General features: G+C 35.6%; 1 protein-coding gene across 11 annotated transcripts in view; it reads right to left on the reverse strand.

Moving 5' to 3' along the window:
- Positions 1 to 14999: 14999 nt before the first annotated feature.
- LOC137487222 (uncharacterized) overlaps positions 15000 to 21401 on the reverse strand; it is a 51276-nt gene continuing 44874 nt past the window's right edge. For 4 of the 11 annotated variants that reach the window (XM_073936020.1, XM_073936019.1, XM_073936018.1 and 1 more), the window contains one exon: positions 15000 to 15237. In XM_073936020.1, the coding sequence (XP_073792121.1) occupies positions 15074 to 15237 (164 nt within the window). In that variant the 3' untranslated portion in view covers positions 15000 to 15073. Of the gene's footprint in view, positions 20840 to 21401 lie in introns of those variants that run through there. The other 7 variants (XM_073936015.1, XM_073936014.1, XM_073936013.1 and 4 more) reach the window with 4 other exon arrangements.

Raw genomic sequence — 21401 nt, forward strand, 5'->3', positions numbered from 1 at the left:
TCGTTTCCTCTGGATGACACGTTCGCCGTGCCTCTATATTTATATATCACAGCACATGCATCACAAGACCTTGCATGAGAATACCAGGATGTCACACAGACTTCTGTTTCTATCTTAGTCCTTCTGTTTTCACTGCTGTCGGTGGAAATGGTGAAGTCATACCCTCTAAATACACACTGTAAAATGCTTTGATTTAGAATTAGACAGCTTTGCTAGAAAATATATTGCAGTCTACTTAAAAATAGTCATGTTTAATCACTGTTAATCACAGTCTTCACTGTAAAAAATGTTTTGCTACGTACAATTGTTGTCCCAAACAAATTGATGAAGTTAATTTAATCGTTTTTACAAAGTTAAGTTAACTGAACATGAAACAATTAAGTTGTTACAAAATAGCTTAAGAATTGTGTTGTTTTAACTCATTTTAAATAAGGAGTTGAAACAAGCAGCAAAGGTTATTTTCTGAGAGTTCAAAATAAAGATTATTTATTATTTAAACTTTTGACCCATGGAAGCTTTTCATTCTCTAAAACATTCTTTACAGTGGAAAATGTTCTTCATACTATGAAAAAGAATAGTTCTGTAATAATCTTTTCACTTAAAGGTTATTTGTGGAATTAAAAATGTTCTCCGTATACATTACCTGACAAAAAGTCTTGTCGCCTTTCCAAGTTTAAGAAACAGCAACTAATAAACTGCCAACTATTCCAGCATATGTTTTACAGAGCTGCAACTCAGTACTAAGAAACACCCATACAAGATAGTCAATTTAGTTTATTCGATTTACCTACATACATAGATATATGAATAATGCATTATAAAGTATCTAATGTAGCTACTCGCTGGTTATTAAAACAGCACACTTCCCAAATACTACACTGTGAAAAATAAAGGATAAACAAACAAACAAACCAAATGTTTTACACAGACACAATCAAAAGGACATCAAAATATATAATAATATACAAACAAGGTTTCATTTACTGTGTTGGCCTGATAACCAGCAGTACAATACGCAGGAGCATTTACAGATGCCTGCATTGAGATCTCACTATGCTGTCCCAACAAACTTTCGCAGGTTAAATCAATCAAAGGGGATCATGTGACCTCAGACTCAAGCCAATTGGAAACAAGGAAATTTATAACATAAACCAATACACTTTCAATTAAAAAAATACAAGAACAATAAACCAAAAATACAAGCTGACCGATCAGCATCAGCTACATCTAAGTATCTAAAAAAAGTAACAAATATATGCACAAATTATGCTAAGTTATATAAAATTAGTTGTGATTTAAATAAATAAGAATTTAGTTGTTTTAATATCTTATTGTATGTCTTAACATTCATGTACTTTAGACAATGCAATTTTATGCAAATACATTTTAAATGTTTTTAATTATATTTTTATAGATGCATTTTCAATATATATATATACTTTTTGATATTTACTAGTAGGTGCAGGACACTATAGTTAATTTACATAAGTGAGGAAAGCAACATAAAATAAACTGTGAAATATAATACCAAAAACACTCATCATGCATTGCATTAAAAACTGAAAGCAAGTGAAGAAGCGCGTCTAGAAAAATATCGAAGTTCAGGTTTGATGAATCTGATTTACTGCAGAGACTACAGGTTGATATTGAGGCCCAATAAAATAGTAGTTGTTGTCAATAGTTGTCTAAATCTTTTCAATCTAATAGTCATAATTATTTTTACATTTACTGTAATTAATTACATGCTGTACATTTCTATCAAAGTTATCAACATTCATTTGTTCAGGCGAATAAACTGTGATGATGTGAGAAAGTGTCTGAATTTCTTGACTATCAAATAAATGTTAGCTGATGTATTTTTCTGTGACTTTACCATATATGGGTGCTGTGCTCTCACTGTGAAATAGGCCTGTTTGGTTTTTCCTGACACCTTTATTTTTAAGAATGTACTTGCTGTTCCTTTGCAATTATTTGTGAAATGTGCTTGTGATTCCTGTGTGAAAATTGTGTCCGTTTTTCCTGTCAGTGGGTTTTTACAGTCTTGTGCTGTGCCAGGAGCCAGCAGGTGGTCCACGGTTGAGCCAGAAAACAGCCACTATTGCAGGACACAGAAGGAGGCAGAAGCTTCTCTCGCTCCTCAAACACATCCAGCTGCCCAACGACACGTCGGAAGTGGGAGAGGAAAATTGGCTAAATAAATTAATTTGTGTCAGTTTTCCTGCTCCACTGTTGCCCACACACATGCTGGGGGTCACAGGCAAAGCCCTACATTTGAACCATGAACAATAAACAATGTGGTGCAGAGAAACAACTGTGATTGTAGTTTCTGCCAAAATAATAAAGTGGAGCAGAGTGTGTGTGTGTGTGTGTGTGTGTGTGTGTGTGTGTGTGTGTGTGTGTGTGTAAGAGAGAGAGGTTTAACAAAACCTTTAATTAAATTTTTAAAAAAAGACAATTCCTTACTTTAACAACTCTCATAATAAGCATATAATTTACAATTTCAAAAACAAAAACCCCTCGTGAACAGTGCACAAAACATCTTTCACACATCACAATTCGCTGGAAAGCAATTCATTATTTACAAGTTTGTAGTATACAAATTCAATTTTAAGTCTATAAGCTACCAATTTCATAAAAATCACTTCAGCATTAACATAACAGAAATGTCCAGAGACCATGATTAGGATTTTTCCTTGTCATCCACATTTTTGCTGTCCCAATCAAATAATACAACAGACATTTCATTCTTCTTTCTGAATAATTATATTTCACACCACCTATAAAAACTTCATTTGAGAAACTATTTTTTTAAGAACCTCAAAGAGACCTTCCAACCTTTTGCATGTTAAAAACAAATGCTCTAAGTTTTCTTCTTCCCCTTCTTCCCCCTTGTTCTTTATGCTTTCTAGTAAAACTTGATAAAAGTCATTTCCTAATAAGTTCCAAAAAGTCTTATAAAACTGCGGGCAATCCATCAATTCCTGGGAACGACCATTTGATAATTGACTCATTGCTTCTGTAATCTCTTGAAATAATATTGGATTATCCAAGGATTTTCTTTGTTCATTTGACAATTTCGGTAGATCACTCAGCAAGTCCAAGGCACATTCATGATCACAAATCTCAGTTCCATACAAATCCTTATAAAATTTGAGTATCTGCTTCTTGATTTCTACTGGATCAGAAGGTATGACTTCATCAGGACAGTAAAGATGAAACATTTGTTTTTGTTGAACACTTTTTATTTTCAAGATTAAAAAAGTATGAAGTAGGTGCATCCATGTCCTTAATCGAACAAATCCTCACTCTTATTAAAGCTATTCAAATGTTCATTTGTGCACTTCCATCATTACTGTTGACAAGAGTATTCTTCAGGGCTTGTATATTTCTTTGAAGTTTTTGTATTGCTACCTTTGTCTTAGAAGTATAAAGTGAGCTGTAATTTTGACAAAATATTTGAATATTTGCCTTACCAACCTCCCACCACATACAGGGTATCTGCACATTTTTTAACAGAAAATTTAAGACCTTTTAAGACCTTTTTAAGTCCTCTAAAATGAAAATTTAAGACTTTACCTAAAAAAAAAAAAAACAGGAAAATGTTCAGTGTGAACACAGAATGATGTGGTGAAGTATGGCGGCAAATCTATGGCGGCAAATCAATGGCAATATAAATCGAGCGCAGCGGTGATGTTTGCGCGCGAGGAGAACTGAACCGTGAGCAGATTACTTGGTTGACTTGGTTTACTTGTTATCTCTAACGCTATTGGCTACTGTGCCTTTCCGGAAGTTAGCCGGGATTGGACGCAAGTTAAAAGATCATGCCGTTAAATATATATACAATTTGCAAGTCATAATCATAAGAAACTTTCTGAGAACTTTATGAACTTTTTGAGGATTCAATCTCGAGAAACAGTCAAATAATATCCAAAATAATGACTTGCATTCTTGTAACATGACTTTCTGAACCCATTTGATTTGTCCGTGCAGCACTTGTCTGGTTTGTTGTATTTTACTTCATTATTAACCACAACAGCAGTGCTCATTATTACACTTGGGGATGATCTTTCTAGGAAATATTGTCTTCAGAAGAGTTTATTTGCGTTTTAGATCTTTATAGATAATTATAATTAATTTATCTTTATAGATAATTGTTAACATTGTTTGTAATATAGATCAGTGTAAAATATATATATCTATATATATTATATATATTTTTAAATCTCATTTTTAGTTAATGATTGAATAACCTGCATATAAAGACTTCAATCAAAAATGATTAGCCCAATTAAACATAAAAAATACAGTGACAGACATTCAGATGGGTGTTTATCGCCACCTATTGAGCAACAATTTAATTTCTACAATCTTCGTTTGGCTTTACTCACTATCCATTACATCATTCCACTTCAGAGGCATACAAATACTACTTTCTATACGACAGGCCCACATCTTAAAGGTCACATATGCAGTTGAAGTCAAAATTAGTAGCCCACTTTTTTCTTGTTTTATTTCGGCAAGAATAAAACCTGTTTTAATTTTTTAAAACCCATTTTAAGGTCCATATTATTACCCTCTTTAACCTATTTATTTTTTTCGAAAGTCTACAGAACAAACTATCGTTATACAATAACTTGCCCAATTACCCTGCCTAGTTAACCTAGTTAAGCCTTTAAATGTCACTTTAAGCTGTATAGAAGTGTCTTGAAGAATATCTAGTCTAATATTATTTACTGTCATCATGGCAAAGATAAAATAAATCAGTTATTAGAAATGAGTTATTAAAACTATAATGTTTAGAAATGTGTTGAAAAAAATCTTCTCTCCGTTAAATAAAAATTAGGATAAAAATAAACAGGGGGCTATTAATTCAGGCGGGCTAATAATTCTGACTTTAACTGTATAGTGGAATAACAGACTAATGGCAATATATTTACTATAAACCTTTGTACTTTATGCACTGCATGCATGTATAGCCTATTTTGTATACTATTGTCCATCCAATTTATTCTGACTTGTTCTTCACAGAAAATGAGTCAAGGACAATGAATCTTAGAAAAAAAAAAAGATTTTTGTAAATTTGAACACGTTTAGTTTGAGTTCAGTTTAAATGTAGGTGCTAAACTTCATCAAATGGTTCAAAACACATTTAAAGTCTGAATTATTCGTCCTGATTTAATAGCCCATGTATATTTTCCCCAATTTCTGTTTAATGGAGAGATCTTTTGCCACATGGTATAACTCTCTCTTTCTCTCCCAAGTAATAAAGTTTGTTACAGAAATATATCTCATTATTTTGATATGTCATTATATGACTTGGTCATGATGGTAAGAATAGGCATTATTATGAGATTATTACAAAAAATATCTCATTATTGAAAGTAAGTCTCCACCTATTATTACTGAGAAAGTAAGTCTATGTTTCACACTGTGACATTATGATAAGATTTCCTATATAATTTTATTTAACGGGGAAACTAGCTTACCTGCGTCCAATCCCGGCTAACTTCTGGAAAGGTAGAGTAGCCAATAGCGTTAGAGATAACAAGAAAACCAAGTCCCGCCCTAGGACTCACAAAAATCTAAACTGTTTCGCGCGAGCAGAGAGAAGAACCAGCGAGCGAGCGGAGAGAACTGATCGCGCGCGCGCTGTAGGCATGACCTCGCTCGCGAGAGCGTACATCGTGCGCACAGATGATAATGTGCACGCGCGGGACTTGTTTTCTCGCGCTGGATCAGTTGAGCGCGCGCGTGAAGATCCCCTGTGCGCTCGCGAGCTGTAATTTTCTCGCGTGTAGACCTGTAATCTGCTCACGGTTCACTTCTCCTCACGCGCAAACATCACCGCTGCGCTCGATTTATATTGGCATTGATTTGCCGCCATAAGACGAGTCGGACATGATATTTAAGATCCCACATGATATTTAAGACCTCCTTATGGAAAATTACAGAATTTAAGACATTTTCAGACCTTAAAAATCGAAAATTTTATTTAAGACATTTTAAGACTTTTTAAGGACCCGCGGGGACCCTGCACATATACCTTTTTCAAAAGAACCCTTTTTTAGCCTCCAAACATTCCAAAACTTCTCACAAAATAAAATATCATTTAGCAATTTGGTATTAAAATGGCAAAAATAATATGTTTTTTTTTTTCATTTTTTAAACCAAATAATATCAAATTATATCAAATGATAATCCAACATGGTAATATCCAACAGGTAAAATAGAGACATCTGTAATTTATTATTCCATTCTTTACCTATATAAAAATGATCTAACCTAGCTCCACTGACCCCATTATTAGACACTTTAAGCCATATATACTGTTTAATTCCTGTATTTCTTCTTCTCAAAATATCTATTCATTTAAACCTTTTTAAAATATTTAATAAAACAACAGCTGATTCATGGTGATGTTCTTTTCCATTTCCATCAATGATAAAATCAATAGTGCTATTCCAGTCGCCTCCATTGATAGTACAAACATTGTCATCAATTTTCTGAATGGCATTCTTTACCTTTAAAAATTGTTGTACACACTCTGGCCCATTATTAGGTGCATAAACATTTATTAAATTAAACACATACCTTTCATATTCAATCTTTAAAATCAATATTCTTCAATTCATAATCTCGTCTACGACCAGAATTTTAATATTCATATCTTTGGAAAAAATAATTGCTATGCCAGCACTTGTATTTGTTCCATCACTTAAAATAATTTTCCCCTTACACCAACCATTCCACTCTAATTCGTTATCTGTAGTAGTATGAGTTTCTTATAAGAGCGCTACATTTATTTCATTAACTTTAAATAACTTTGATACCATCGCCAATTTATTTCTATCTCTGCCCCATTTATATTTAAAGAGCCCACCCTCAACAGCTCCATAGAAAAGAGTGAAAAAATGGAGAGCAGAAAAAGAAAGAAAAGGCAAAAAGTCCCATTTACCCAGCATGCATTAAACATTTGATCTTGTTTTCTTTTTGGAGACATTTGCTTTTTTTTTCTCAACCTTGTTAACAATTTCCTCAACCTGAATCTTTTCTGTTTGCTTAAAGCATCATAACTAACATTTTTTGCCAAAATTTTACTAAGCGGATGAATTTTTCAATATCAGAAAATAAATCATTGATTTCAAAAACTCTACCAAAGGTTTCGTCCAGAAAATTATTTATGTCCTGTAATGTGTATACATCATCCACATTTCCACACTGTGATCCAATTTCGGATATATCAGATAATGAATCATCATCTCCTTTCTCCATACCAGCATCTGTACATGTTTCAACCATATTGGCCATTTCAAATACCTCATCTGAAGCCTTTTCAACTCTAATCAAAGTTCCATCATCACTTACAGGGTTTTTTTCTAATTCAGAAACAATTGGATTTTCACCAGATTCAACCACTTTATCAATCCGACTTTCAGTAATATCAACATTACCCGTACTCATCATCTGAGGTTCAACTTAAGTTTGCATAACCTCAGATGTAGAACTGCCACTTTCTCCAGCAGTAGAAATACTAGGCCTCACTTTCAAAACATTAATCTGGGCTTTACGTGGACATAAATCCCTTTTGTGCCCTGTGTCCCCGCACTCAAAGCACTTCATGCTTCCAGTATTCGCATAAATAACAAATGCTTTCCCTTTATGCATGACTCTGAAAGATATGTCTAACTCGTACTAACTCGACTGATTCAAGAACATAAATGCCTGGCGTCTAAAAGACATCACATTTCAAAGGAGCGTTTTTACATCCCAACGGAATAATCTTTATCTCACTAGACAGTTTTCCATATCTTAACAGAGCTTTCTCAATTTCCTCATTTGGAATAAACGGAGGCACGTTAGAAACCGTGACTTTAGTCGTTGGAGTAACAAGCGGTAAAATAATAAGTAAGTTGCCACTTACCACAATTCCATCTCCTATCAAACAATTTACGGGCTCCTCTTTCTCGACGAAAACCACAACAGCTTTATTCATCCGCAATGCCGAAGTAATGTTTTCATATCCAACTTTTTCCCCGATCGCTACCAGCACATCCTCAACAGTAACTCCCTGCGCTGGCACACACCTTACTCCATGGTGAAGCAACACAGGTGGCGCTACCCCCTCGGGGATAGACGCCTCAAATCTCACAAAAAACAAAAGAAACAAAACTAAATAAAATATTTTTATACATGTCAATTGAAAACAAAAAAAAATCTAAAGTTTAGGCGTGAAGAAAACACCAATTCAGTCGAACTCTCCCCGTTATCACCCTCACACGCACCCCAAACACTCCCAGCATGCACCAAGAGAGCGAGAGAGGTTAAATAATACTTTAATTTAACAATTACTTACATTGCTTATTTAAAAAAAAATCATCTCAGAAACATTCAAAAACTAACAACTTTTAAAAATTTTATACCAAAAGATCATCATGTCCAACACATAGAACCTCATTAATACACCAGCTTTCATAAAACCCAGTTACATTATTTGTTAAGCGGTAATACGCAAACTCAAGTTTTATTCTCGCTGCCTCCAAATACAGAAGCATTATTTCAAGATCAGTTGCCATCAAACCCATACCTTTATTTTAGTTTTCCATAATGCTAATTTTGCTGTACCTAATAAATAATTCAAAAAACTTATTTTCCTTCTTTTTATAAACCTATATTTCACTCCACCTATAAATACTTTATCTGAAAGATCTTCTTTAAACCTCTGAAACCATATTCTAAGTAATTCAAACAAATTACCTAGTCTATTACATTTTAAAAAACAAGTGCTCTAGATCTTCTCTCTCATCACAAAACCAACTCTGTTTGTTTTCCTACAGGGAGTTTATACAGGGTCCTCCACCTGTCTCTTACAAGGAAACAAGGACCCAACAATCCTTTCCATTCTGAAACTTTTTGTTTCCTTGGTGACTTTTGGTGTACTACTTTCACTGTTGCATAGTATAGTGTCTTCTTTGAAGTGTTATCCAGATAATGGTATAAATAGTCCAAGAGTCAAACAGGAACTGGAAACAGCTGAGTATGTAATCAGTGTAAGTGAACTTGTAGTTCTAGAAACACTGTAGTTCACCACTATAGTTCGCTAGCAAACTACAGTGCCATCTAGTAATGACATGACAGTCGGTTTTTGTCTTAACTGATGAGCTAAAATTCTACCCGTCTTCTATGTTCGTATATTCTATAACATGTTTTATTTAATAAATTTTCAACATGTTTGGTGTTTAGAAGATTATATACAGATTGAAGTGATAAGCTTTGTTTATTGAGGGTGGGTGATGGTGTAAGGGCTAGTTTAGCATCTAATTTAATTATAGCATTGGTTGATTCCTTAAGCCTAAAAAAAATTTATATTTTTTTTTATATAGCGATTCCAATTTCATGTCCTTCGACCAAATAAGAACAAAATACAATATCCCCACAAACACATTTCTTTAGATATTTACAGATCTGCAGTTTTAGGATTTCTAATACAGTAGACTTTCCAACTTAACCTACAGAAATATTACTTGACACTATTTTTAAAAACTAAACCAGTTCTCCACACTGGACTTCATGAGTGGAAGAATCAGTTATTGAGCATGAATGTCATCCCAAGTCCAGAGGACAGTGTCCTTCCATACCTTGAGTTTGTTTGTGTCGTGTGTGTGTGTGTGTGTGTGTGTGTGTGTGTGTGTGTGTGTGTGTGTGTGTGTGTGTGACACAGACAAATTCAAGGTATGCGAGAACAAAGTATGGAAGGACACTATCCTCTGGACTTGAGATGACATTTATGCTAAAACCCTGATTCTTCCACTGATGAAGTCCAGTGTGTGACACACACAGAAAAACGCATGTGTTGGGGGGACACCATGGTTAGAAAAGACCATCCATACTGAATAGAGGACATTTCCACCACAGCTATTTAATAGACGGAAAATGTGTTTCATGGAACATTAAAGTAACCACTGGTCCATGTCAATGCAAAGGCAAATTCAGACTCTTTCAATCACAGCAGCTCCCTAATGTGTCCACATTCAAAGGTACTGTTAAAATTGGCTCCCTATACTGAAAAAAAAATATTTAAAGATGATTCCTTGGTTTTACAAAAATTTTTTACATTAAGTGGTTGTAAACAATTTAATTGTTGAATTTAAAGAAACAAATTAAGTTGAACATTGTTCAATTTAATTTGTTTGTTTAAATTCAACACAAATTAATTGTTTGCAACAGTTCTGCATGCAACACTTTTTTGGCTACTGAAATTGTTGTAATATATGTTGCGATTTTTGCAGTTGTTTTGGTGAAATATTTAAAATAGGCTTTTTTATACATTTAGCCTACTGTTACTTCAAACATGTTTAAATTTATCTACTGTACTTGTTGTGTAGTTGATACTAAAGGAATTTTTTGTCTTGTTTTGTTTTTAGACAATGAAGAAATGTTGGCTTCTATGACTTTTGCATCACCTCACCTCTCCATGACTGCAGCTCAAGGTATAATCTCAATGATTTGCTGGGATCTCGGGGTTCATTAGACTATATTAAAAATGTTTGATGGTTAGAAATTTTGTTAGAAGCTCAACTTCTTGTCTTCTCTATTTATTGTGACTAGGGATGGAACGTTATGAAAATTTCAAATCACATTTATGGTGACCCAAATGATCATGATTATCAATATTATCACGGTTTAGATAAAATGAAATGTCACTTTTATTAATTTAGCGCTTTAATATTACAAATTTGTGTCAAAGCACTGAATAGAATTTAACAGGGTCTAATAGAATTCAGTGTCAATAGAATATAATGACGAGTTTAACGCTCTATTTTTAGTTTAAGATACTTCATTACTGAATGCAGAAGCGTCGTCAGTTCTGTTTAAACATGATCAGTGTCATTAAATCAATGATAATTGCATGAAATTAAGTGTCCCCAACTAAGCAAGCCAGGGGCACATCTCATTTGTGTTGTCTGCAATGAAAAACAAGTCAAAGTAAATTTAGAAATCACTACTTTTTTTTGCCTTTTGTTATACAGTGCCAACTATTTCTGATTTCGGGTTGTAATACTACTATAATTGTTACTATAACTTTTTGTTATCATCTTGTCTGAACAATTGTTTTGTACAGTGTACAACATAGATGTATAGTCAGGTTGCATTTACCATTTAAACATTAAAATAATTAAGCTCTGTTTAATATGTCCCTGTAATTATTTATGTGGTAAAGTAAATCTGTGTAACAAGTGCAAAATTAATATACATTATCATTTCTTAAATGTCACCCTGGTCTTATCTGAACTTGTTAGTTAGTCTTTGGCTCAAAGCTGCTTGCTGCAAACTTTTCTTCTTGGAAGATTCATATTATTATTTTCCAGATGTAGTTTTAGTATTGAGGTCCACTTGCACGCGCACACACACACACACACACACACACACACACACACATATATATATATATGTGTGTGTGTTTGTGTGTAAATATACATATATAAAAGAAACTGACCGTAAAGTCAGAAGGATAAACAGATAAGTAGGAAGTTTCAGGAACTACCTCATTTAATTCGAGATTTTTAAACTAATTATTTTTATTGTTTTTAAAGTTTATTTTAATAATTATAAGGATTTTTATAACCATTCAAGATTTTATTCAATCAAATTTTGATGCATCACTTGCTTTTGTTCATATCTCGGACAGTTTTACCTACAGTATTTAAGTTGATTATAATATTAAGGACAAGAGAACATGGGTTACTCTACAACTATATATATTTTTTTATTATGGCAAGAATAAAAGTAAAAAAAAAAAAAAGTACACTTACTAAAAAATACAGATGCTTTTTAGATTTAGCTCCGCCACAATTCACACATCAGTGTCTGGCTGGTTTCTGTTCTCAACTGATGTTAAAAAGACAATAATGGTCCAACATTCCTGACCATTATCACCAATAAAACCTAGTAAAACAGGACATCAGTATACTGTAAACCGATAGCTTCAAATATTCCTTTCCAGTTATCAAAGAAATAATGGGTCCTTAATTTTAGTTTTGTAACTATTAAATTGTTTTACATTTAAAATTGTAATATAAACATCAGTGTAAAATCTATGACTGGTGGAAAAACTGTAATTGTGTATCTGAGTCTCCACTTTTGCCATGGCCTCTTTTGGCTTAAAACAAACTTATCCCTCAGGTTTTTCCAAACTTTTCCTCAATTCCCACGGTTGTTGCAATTTCTAGCCAAGAATTGTTGGTCACCTGGTTATCCTTATAATCATGGATCATAAAGATGTCTGTACAGTTGTTCTGTTTTAGACAAAATCTCTTAAAGTGTTTCATATTCAACTCAAACAAGAGACTCGAGCGAAAACAGATTGTTCATTCGAGTCTCGTGAGCTCCGTCAGCCAAAATCGTCTCGCGCACACCTACAGCGAACCTCTGAAAACACAGCGATGATGTCACATTCGCCACGCGCACTCAGGCGAACTAAAGGACGCATTGAGTATAAACCATGCCTAATGAAATGTCTTGTCATTGAAAATAATCAAAGTTGATTTTTAGCACATCTAAATCCAATGACACACATTTTGTTTTGTTTTTTATTGTTCAGGTATCCATGTATCATCAAGATGGTGTGTGAAGGGACCATGGTCTGAGGAGGAGACACAAGCTGTGAAGAAATCTTTAATTTAAAATAGTGTCACTGTCACCAATGAGCAGTGTCTGAAGGGCCAAGAAAACGAACAACCTAACTTAACCCCAATTTACACTAATACGTTTAGGTTTTAAAACGCATAAGTTTTGCTATGTTTTTTCGCCATCTATCCACACTACGTCGGAGTTTTCAAGCGCTGAAAACTGAGCTTTTTGAAAATGCTGGAGAGGCCGTTTTCATTTTTAAAACGCTGCTGCTCCGTGTTAGTGTGGATGGGGAGAAAACGGAGACACCGGAAAACGGATTGGGGCTTTTTCCTCAATATTAAGTAGCCTACAAAGTTCAGTCTTATATCCTCTCCTTGTAGGCTCAGAGACTTCAGACTTCGCAAGTTTGATATGGAAAACAAACTCCCGAGGACAAGTCGAGTAAATTTCTAAAGTAAACAGTGTACTTTTTAACCACACTCACATCATTCTGACTACGGTTATAGCTGCTAACATAACCGACTCCTTTCATTTTCAGTGAAAATACGAAACAGCCATTTAACACACATGTTGTGTGTTAATAATGACAATGATTATTATTTTCAAAAATCTTTGCTTAAATGCAGATGAGTTAAGTGTAGAAGTCAAACATAATGAAATCAACTAATGAGCTAAATATATAAACATCAGTTCTGGCTGGTAACGTTAGTTAAGCTTGCATCAGCTGACTTTTACCTCATCACGTCTACATATAGGAATATGATCACTATCACAGCATACATATATTTAGCGCCTCAGTATTATCATCTGCTATCGTGTTCTCCAGAGCTCATTTACTCTCCTCCACCCCCAGCTCTTCCTCTTGTTCAGTCAGGATTTATTATTTCAATTCCCCTTGAATCAATCTAAAATCTAAATTCCTGAATTATTCTGTACATTTGTTACCAACATATGATATCTGCAATACATTATGTTAGTTCTGTTCTGCTAACTTTTAGGGGGGTTATGACTGGTCTACCTGCTCTGTATGCATGGAGTTCTTACCCAGAACAGAACCATACCACCAATCCAAACCACAGGTGCTGGTCATATAATTAGAATATCATCAAAAAATAGATTTATTTCACTAATTCCATTCAGAAGTGAAAATTGTAAATATATGCATTCTTTCCACACAGACTAAGTTTTGAGTGCTGTGCATGCTCATACATTTCATCTTCATACTTTTCAGTTGGCCAAGATTTCTAAAAATCCTTTCTTTGTATTGGTCTTAAGTGGTACTCATTTTCTGAATTTGGGGGTTTCATTGGTTGTCATCAAAATTAAAAGAATTGAACACTAGAAATATATCAGTCTATATAAAAGTTAATGTAAAGTTTCACTTCTTAATTTCAAGTTTCACTTCTTGAATGAAATTAGTGAAATCAACTTTTTGAAGATTTTCTAATTATATGACCAGCCTGTATGTGCTAATAGTCAATTAATCCTCTATAAAGATGATTCAAGATAAAGTGGTCCTGACAGAGTTATAGAAATGTGATAAGGTTGTCTGACGATTGAGGTTGTTTAAGTGTATTGAGACTATAAACCTACGCTATACAAACACGACTGGTTGAGTTCTGTTCATCCAAATAGTGAATTATGTTATATTATGCTTGTTGCAATCTATAAACTCTTACTTTTACATTTTCTAGCAAAGCTCATAAACTCTGTTAGAGATCCTTTTTAAAAATGTAGGTTTTAACATACCCTCACTTTATGTATTTTGTGACTATTTCCCAAAGTAGATAAACATGTTTTTAAAGAGTGGATTGGTAAGGAGCAAGTGTTATTGGTTATATTTGGAGAAATGAAATTCCTTTATCCATGTTGTTGTTGTTGTTGTTAGTCCAGGCAACTTCTTAAGGTAGATTTTATGGGCTATAAACCAGTGGATGAAAACTCGCTCATTTTGAGGCAGGAACCGGCGGACGTACAACAACTTTAACCATGAGGTAAACACAAAACAAAACTTTCCATACGGAGCTCCTTCACGGGGCCCCACACTTGTAAACAATTGCTCCATCGGGCTCGCGCTGTTCGTGCTGTTATCGGTCCCACCCAGACTCATCAGCGCTACCAAGCTGACCAATCACAAAGCTTGCGCTATGCGTCGTTGCGACATGTAGTTACATTTTTTGAGAGGTGCACGTCAGGGCTATGTGTCAACGCGTAGGCTGCACCGTAGTATACGCGTTCGTTTGACGCAGAAGTATAAATCAGCCTTAACTCTCCCCAAATCCTCTCCAGATCTTTCTGAATGAAACACAGACTTTACAACATCTAATCAACTCCCAGTAAAAAAAAAAAAAAACAAGCCACGCCCTCTGTTTACTCATTTAATATTTAATTTCTCTAGGACCTGCAATACAATACGAACAAAAAAGTGGTCGCAGCTTCCAGTTCATGCAGACATTAAATTACCTTCAGTGTGAATAAAGTCTTTACCTCCAACAATTTCCAACAGGTTGAGTGTGATTTCGGGTGCTGCGTTATCTGCCGTCCACTGCACCGCAGCGTTCAACACCCTGTTCATCACCGTCACCTTAGTATCGTGAAATATCAGGCCTGCAAATCAGGAGAAGTGACAAGAAAATGATTCATTGGAGTAAACATGCATCAAGATTATTATACAGTTTTCATTTTAATATTATTTTAAAATGGGGTGTATTTATTTTTGTGGGCAACATGTTGACTCAGTGGTTAGCACTGATGCATCACAGAAAGAAGGTCGCTGGTTCGAGTCTGGGCTGGGCCTGTAGGGTTTTTCTGTGTGGAGTTTGCATATTCTCCCCGTGTTGGGTTTCCTCCGGGTACTCCTGTTTTCCCCACAGTCCAAACATATGCGCTATAGGGGAATTGATTAACTAAAGCCCCGTTTACACTAATGCTTTTTAGTTTGAAAACGCATAAGTTAAGCCGGTTAAGCCATCCGTCTACACTACGCCAGAGTTTTCAAGCGCCGAAAACGAAGTGTTTGTGAAACGCTGCAGCGGCCGTTTTCATTCTAAAATGTTGCTGCTCCGTCTCAGTGTGGATGGGGGGAAAACGGAGGCGGGGCTGCTGAGATTTGCTACCTGATTGGGGCTTTTGTGTCATTGCGTATCCTTCCCTTACTCGTCAAGCCCCTATTACATGACTATAACAGATGGCTTTAACGCTACCAGAAGACAGCAGACCTGCCTTCACTGTAAACAACATGGACACAGAAATGGGAGCGTTGTTTGCACTATTGTCTGTTTTAGGCGCCATTGTGCAGTTATTCATTTGTTACGTTTAGTAACAACTCGACCTCGTCATCTGTCCACAAAAATAACAATAACAACAACCAAATGCCAAGCGAGACACATGCTTCCTGCTTATACTAGAACGCGCATGCCCAGAGGGCGCAAATGGTCACGTGATATACGTTTTTGGTGGCTTAGTGTAGCCCAGGGGTCACCAATCTCGGTCCTGGAGCGCCGGTGTCCATGCAGGATTTAGCTCCAACTTGCCTCAACACACCAGCCTGGATGTTTCAAGTATACCAAGTAAGACCTTGATTAGCTTGTTCAGGTGTGTTTGATTAGGGTTGGAGCTAAAATCTTCAGGACACCAGCCCTCCAGGAACAATTTTGGTGACCACTGGTGTAGACGAAGATATGTTCAGAAACACTAGGTGAAACGCTACTGTGGGCGCGGATCGTTTTTGATCTAAAACGCCGTTTTAAAACTAAAACTCACTAGTGTAAACGGGGCCTAAATTGCCGTAGTGTATGAGTGTGTGTGAATGTGAGTGTGTATGGGTGTTTCTCAGTACTGGGTTGAAGCTGTAGGAGCATCTGCCACGTAAAACACAGGAATAGTTGGCGGTTCATTCTGCTGTGGCGACCCCTTATAAATAAGGGACTAAGTATGGAGTTAGATTTGTTTCTTTATTATTCAATCAAAAATATTTAGTTTTAAAGAAAAAATTATTACGGAGTAGTTAAAAACTAAAAGGTTTCAAATAAAAAAACATGTTTAATTAAAAAACGATTTATTATCAATGGTAATAAAATATTTTGGATTACAAAAAATACACTTTTTTGTCAATTGTCCTATTATGCAGTTAATTAATTTCATTAATGAATTTTCATTGCACACTCATTGATTTTGCTCTCTGTTCTGTTGTCGTTTATTGCACATTTAGAATCTTTGCTTGCGGGTTGAAATGTTTTGCTTGTGAGTTAAAAAGTTTTGAACCCATGTACCCTAAAGTTAATGTTGTGTCTTTATTATTCAAACAAACATGAAGTTTTTGACCAAAATTAGGTACAATGCAATTAAAAAATAAAAGATTTCAAATAATAAAAAAAAACATTAAAATAAAAAAATTACACTGCAAAAAATTAACTATTGCCATTTTATGCAGTCACCACCAGATTAATTCATTATTATCATTCATTCTGCTTTTGCTTTTTTTTCATTTTTTGCAGATCTAAAATCTTTGCTTGCGAGTTGAAAAGTTTTGCGAGTTGAAAACTGCAGCTCAGTGGGCGGCATCTTCTGAGAAACCTTATTATATTGGCCAATCTTAATTAAGGTCACAGGTTGGCCCATTACGTTTTCGTGCGATTGGACCGGCAGTGTTGCTAACTTAACTTTGTATTTTTTCTTGTTCTTTGATGCAGTCCTTCTTCTCATGCGGTCTTTAAATTATTGTCTATCACATCAATAGATGTGAAGAAAATCCTATTGTTTACTTCTGTGTCTGGAACAAAGTGCTATTATGCTTCTCTTGGATGAATATAAATTACAAGGCTGAGCTTTAATGCTGAATGAGACACACACAAGACAGTTTATTCAATTCACATTTATTGCAAGTGTTTGGCCTGCTGGGGAAATCAAGTTCTTTCTGGAGCAGTGATTGGTCACTCTGGGGATGATGAATGGAGATCGTGAGGCAGGCCTTCTCGTCTGGAAGAGAACAGAGTCAAGAAAATCAGTGTCGATGTCTAAATAAAGCTGAATTTGAGTATGAATTAACATGACCTCTGACCCACAGAGAATTCTATATATACATATGTGTGTGTGACATACAGCATGTTCCAGAAGTGTTACTAAGCTCAGTCAGATGTCATGTCACTTAAATGAGATGAAATTACCTTTTAGAATGTGTCCACACTAGCTCCTGCTTCTGAAGTAGGCATAAGCAGCACAGACACCTATGCCGACTCCGACCCAGGCTGCTGGACTGCTCACCGCAGCTTTCACAGCACTGTTCACATTGTTGGAGATCCTTCTTCCCCATGAAGACTCGCTGTTCGCTCTCTCCTCTGTTTCTCCAGCGGCCTCTCTCTCTGTTTCTCCACTGGTCTTTCTCTCCTCTGTATCTCCAGCGGCCTCTCTCTCTGTTTCTTCACTGGTCTTTCTCTCCTCTGTATCTCCAGCGGCCTCTCTCTCTGTTTCTTCACTGGTCTTTCTCTCCTCTGTTTCTCCAGCTGTCTCTCTCTCCTCTGTTTGTCTTGGAGAGCTGCTGTCATTATCTGAGAGGACCTCAATTGTCTTGTCTGGGCCCCACATGATGATCAGAGGTTTATTCAGTAAATCAGTGAAGTTCAGAGCTTTTTGTGCTCGCACTGCATCACGTCGATGATGGAAAGTCACAAAGGCATAAGCAGGAGAGATGATGTTGTTTCTGCACACTTGCACAGTCGAGATGGACCCCAATGCACCAAACTTTTCAATAAGCTGTTGTTCAGTAACCATTGGGTGCAGATTGCTCACGAGCAGTGTCTTCAGCTCAATAAAGCGGCTCGTGGGGACCACAGGATCTGGTTGCTGGTCCCGTCCTGAATGCTCAAAAGTCACATAAATGTGTCTGCAATTAGTGTCTTCATCAAAAGAAAAATCCAAAGAGTGGATTTGGCTGAACTGTTTCATTGACTCAATCAGTTCTTGTTCGTCCACATCTGGGTCCAAAGTCAGAACAACCGATGACCACTCGTGATGAGGGTTGTCTGAAGACTGATTATAGTGAGTATCCATAGCGAACGAGTCCTTCACAATCACAGATTTGTCAATTCGTACAGTAACTGTGTGATTTACCAAGTCACCGTCCTGAATGCTGACAAACTGAGATGAGCTGTTCTAACATAGAACTACTATAGAACACATTCTATGACTGTCGTTGCTAAGCAACCATCAGCTGGGAGCGCGTGTGTGCGCACACAAACAGGATTCTAAATTGTTTATAAATGAATCTTAATCTGTTGACTATTAGATAAACTATTTATTACTATTGTTTTATCCTACAGATGATTGTTAATGTGCTGTTAATTATTATTTATTAGAAAAACCACCACTACTATGTCAATTGTTTTTATATGTCCTATTTAATGTAAACATCACAAATGCTTTGGAGATACATATGTAACATTTGTCAAACCAATAAAATAATCTGAAAACATTGACTTTCTCTGTGTGTGTGTTGGTATTTTTAAAGTTTTAACATATACATCTATTGAAAAATAACCCGTTTCTGTTGGTTTACAGAAGCTTTTAGCAGAAACCTTTGTCTCCTCAGCTGCTTCAGTTTATTTAATGAAGGATTGAGTGCGGAACAGTTTCTTCTCTGAAAATATTCGGTCACAGAACTAAACCTACCTGCAAGAGTGATTTATATTTGACTGAATAGAGTTGATAAAATAATAATATTCACGGGTGTAAAATTCCTAAATTCACCTCTCACACCATATCCCTTATTAAGCGTCTGTATATACTTAGAAATAATGTATGTATGTATGTATTAATGTATGTATGTATGTATGTATGTATGTATGTATGTGTATACAGTTGATGTCAGAATTATTAATCCCCCTGTTTATTTCTTTCCCCAGTTTCTGTTTAACGGAGAGAAAATTATTTCAACACATTTCTAATCATAACAGATTTAATAACTAATTTCTAATAACTGATTTATTTTTTCTTTGCCATGATGACAGTAAATAATATTTGACTAGATATTCTTCAAGACACTTCTATACAGCTAAAGTGACATTTAAAGGCTTAACTACTGTAGGTTAATTAGGTTAACTAGGCAAATTAGGGTAATTAGGCAAGTTATTGTATAACGATGGTTTGTACTGTAGACTATCAAATAAAATATTGCTTAAAGGCACTAATAATTTTGACCTTAAAATGGTGATTTAAAAAAAGCTGCTTTTATTCTAGCTGAAATAAAACAAATAAGACTTTCTCCAGAAGAAAAAATATTATCAGACATACTGTGAAAAAGTCCTTGCTTTGTTAAACATCGTTTGGGAAATACTTATAAAAAAGGGAAAAAAATGACTTCAACTGTATGTATGTATAAATAAATACATAAATATATGTATAAGATTGCAGCTTTAAATATTTAATCGGTCACACTAAGCAATAAGATTTCATTAGCCTCTTAAACCCAGTGCTATTTTGGGATTTCCACCTGGATTTTGCTGACCCAAATTTAAAAGCTTCAAAAATCCACACGCAGAGGTGTAAATGCAAAAATTTGGTATCATTTTAAAGAAAACCCTTTGAATTTTCATAAAAGACTATAGAAAGTGTTTAAAATAACTGTTATCTGTGTTACACTGGAGCGTTTTTAAGACGTGATTCATCAGCGGATTGCTCATATGTCAGCTTATATCCAAATCAGCTGATGGATGTGACTTTAAAACACAGTGTCCCAGTATATGTGGTTACACTCAGTAAACAGCGGTGAGTTCGGTAAACTGATGACCTTCACGGCCAATTGCAGTCATTTCTGTTGAGCATGTGAACACAATGGCAAATCAGCGCTGTTTAAGAAAGCGCTCAATGGCGCTCAAATGTTAGCGTGAAATGGACGTTTTTAAACAGCATCACAGGCTCATTCTGAAAACATCGTCCCGTGGACGATTCTGGAGACCGCGAATTATGTAGCCGGAGGTACGTATGGTATGGCTGCATTAAATTTTTTTTAAACGAACGCTAACTGTGGAGGGCTTTCCCACCGCAACCAGTTTGTCCAGTTAGCTCATCGTGTACGTCAACGGACTTGAGACGCCACAGAGGAGTTGACCAGGATGACGATGATGACGAGATTCGAGTCCAGGGAAAAGCGGTTCCAGAAATCAGATAAAACAAAAACAGAATCTAAAAAATAAAATGAATGAGTGAATAACAGGGTGAGAATGTGGTAAAATCCAAAAACATGGTAAAAATCAGACGAGGGCTTTTCTTTTTCTGGACGGCTTTTGAAAATCATTGGTTGGGTTTAGGGAAGTAAGTGAGTCGGCGGTTCAATCGGAAGGAGGAGGGTGGGTCAGTCAACTGGTCAGCTGGCCAGTTAGAAATTCAGTCAGACAGACAGTCAGGTCGGTCAACAGTGGCCTCCGGTGGGTTTACGCGTGGACAGCGGGCGCAAACGGCACTAGCGGGAGAACTTACTCAAGAAATTTGAGATCTGAAAAAGCATACACAGCAGCCTCTTGTGGATTCGCGAAAACAAAAAATGCAAAAATAATTACCTCCCGGGACGTATTTCGCGGTCTCCAGAAATGTCCATGGGACTACGCTTTCAGAATGAGCCTGTTTTTTTTTTTTTTAAACTTCAGTATCGATTGGTACCGAATTCCAGTATCGTGACACTATAAAAGCACATTTAAGACCCTTACAGACTTAATGAAAAGGAAAACAAACTGTAGAAATAAACAAGACAGCAATGTGTTGAATGCAACATATAATGT

The sequence above is a fragment of the Danio rerio genome, chromosome 21 (assembly GCF_049306965.1).
Source record: "Danio rerio strain Tuebingen ecotype United States chromosome 21, GRCz12tu, whole genome shotgun sequence".
Taxonomy (NCBI): Eukaryota; Metazoa; Chordata; class Actinopteri; order Cypriniformes; family Danionidae; genus Danio; species Danio rerio.